The 1,076-nt window shown below is 40.7% G+C and overlaps 1 protein-coding gene across 1 annotated transcript in view; it reads right to left on the bottom strand.

Moving 5' to 3' along the window:
- LOC116098192 (regenerating islet-derived protein 3-beta-like) overlaps positions 1-870 on the bottom strand; it is a 2,040-nt gene extending 1,170 nt beyond the window's left edge. Inside the window, 3 exon segments of the mRNA XM_031380882.1 lie at positions 1-16; positions 126-265; positions 795-870. The exon segment at positions 1-16 is cut by the window's left edge and continues 128 nt beyond it. Of these exon segments, the coding sequence (XP_031236742.1) occupies positions 1-16; positions 126-265; positions 795-870 (232 nt within the window).
- Between the last annotated feature and the right edge of the window lie 206 nt (positions 871-1,076).

Here is a 1,076-nt window from a genome sequence, read left to right as displayed (position 1 = left end):
GGAGATTTAGATTTCACTGGAAGACATAGGTAAGTGAAAGGAGAGGTTATCTTTAAAGTCAGTTATTCTCAGACAGGAGGAACTAGAGAGATTGGAACCAAACATCCCCCATGTTCCTTATATACTTTCTCCTTTCCAGCACTTACTTCTGCATCAAACCAGGTCTGAGGTATCTGAAACAAGGCATAGCAATAGGAGCCATAAGCCTGGGCACCCTTGGGGCAACTAATGCGTGCAGAGGGTATTTTCTTCGGAGAGTCTTCACCTGGGGTGGAGTGAGATAAACAGACCAATAAGGTGAGATGAAAAATGAGATTGAGATGGAAGGTCAAAATAGGTATATTTTTGTAAATTATCTTTTGGAAGAAAATCAATATTAAGCCTTTCCATAGTCTTTGAAAATATTTTGTGATGAGCAGACATAGTAAATGGTGCAGCATCATTTTTTTTCTTCTTTTCTACACATTAGTCCATGACTCTACCAACTTTGGGCACAGAGGCATAAATTTAGTTGTTCCTCTTTCTTCTTCTGTAGAATTCATTATTAACCATCATATTTTCCCCTTTAATCTTAGCAGCATAAATTACAGCATTCTGACAAAATGAGAAATCCTGTCTTTCTGCAATGACAGACCACTATGAAACCTTCTCTTACTAATGGCATGGAGGAAGACTGGACAGTAGAGAAGTTGCAGGCAGTTTACCTGTGTGGATTTTCCTCCTAATTACAGCACGAGACGTTCCTGTCTTGAAATATTTGAAAGGGCTCATTACTACAGGCAGAGAGCTCTTACCTTGCACCTGAGATAAGAGCATCAAGCAGGAGAGCAGCATCCAGGACATGATGGAGAGGACCGTGCGAGGCAGCATCTTGTCTATGAGGGAGGAACAATCAGAATAACTCCAGGTAGTGTGGATAGTGAGGACATTTAGAGAGAGCCATACATCCCCTTCCTGGATTCACTCTCAAGGGAAAAATCATCCTGTCTTTCTCCTGTGCTACAGGAATTAAGTGGAAATTGATGTCTTTTCTTCTCCCTTAAAGCTTACTAAGTACCCCAAAATACAAATCTCTG

This window comes from Mastomys coucha, unplaced genomic scaffold, assembly GCF_008632895.1.
Source record: "Mastomys coucha isolate ucsf_1 unplaced genomic scaffold, UCSF_Mcou_1 pScaffold20, whole genome shotgun sequence".
Lineage (NCBI taxonomy): Eukaryota > Metazoa > Chordata > Mammalia > Rodentia > Muridae > Mastomys > Mastomys coucha.
This window is presented reverse-complemented; position numbering and strand designations above follow the sequence as displayed.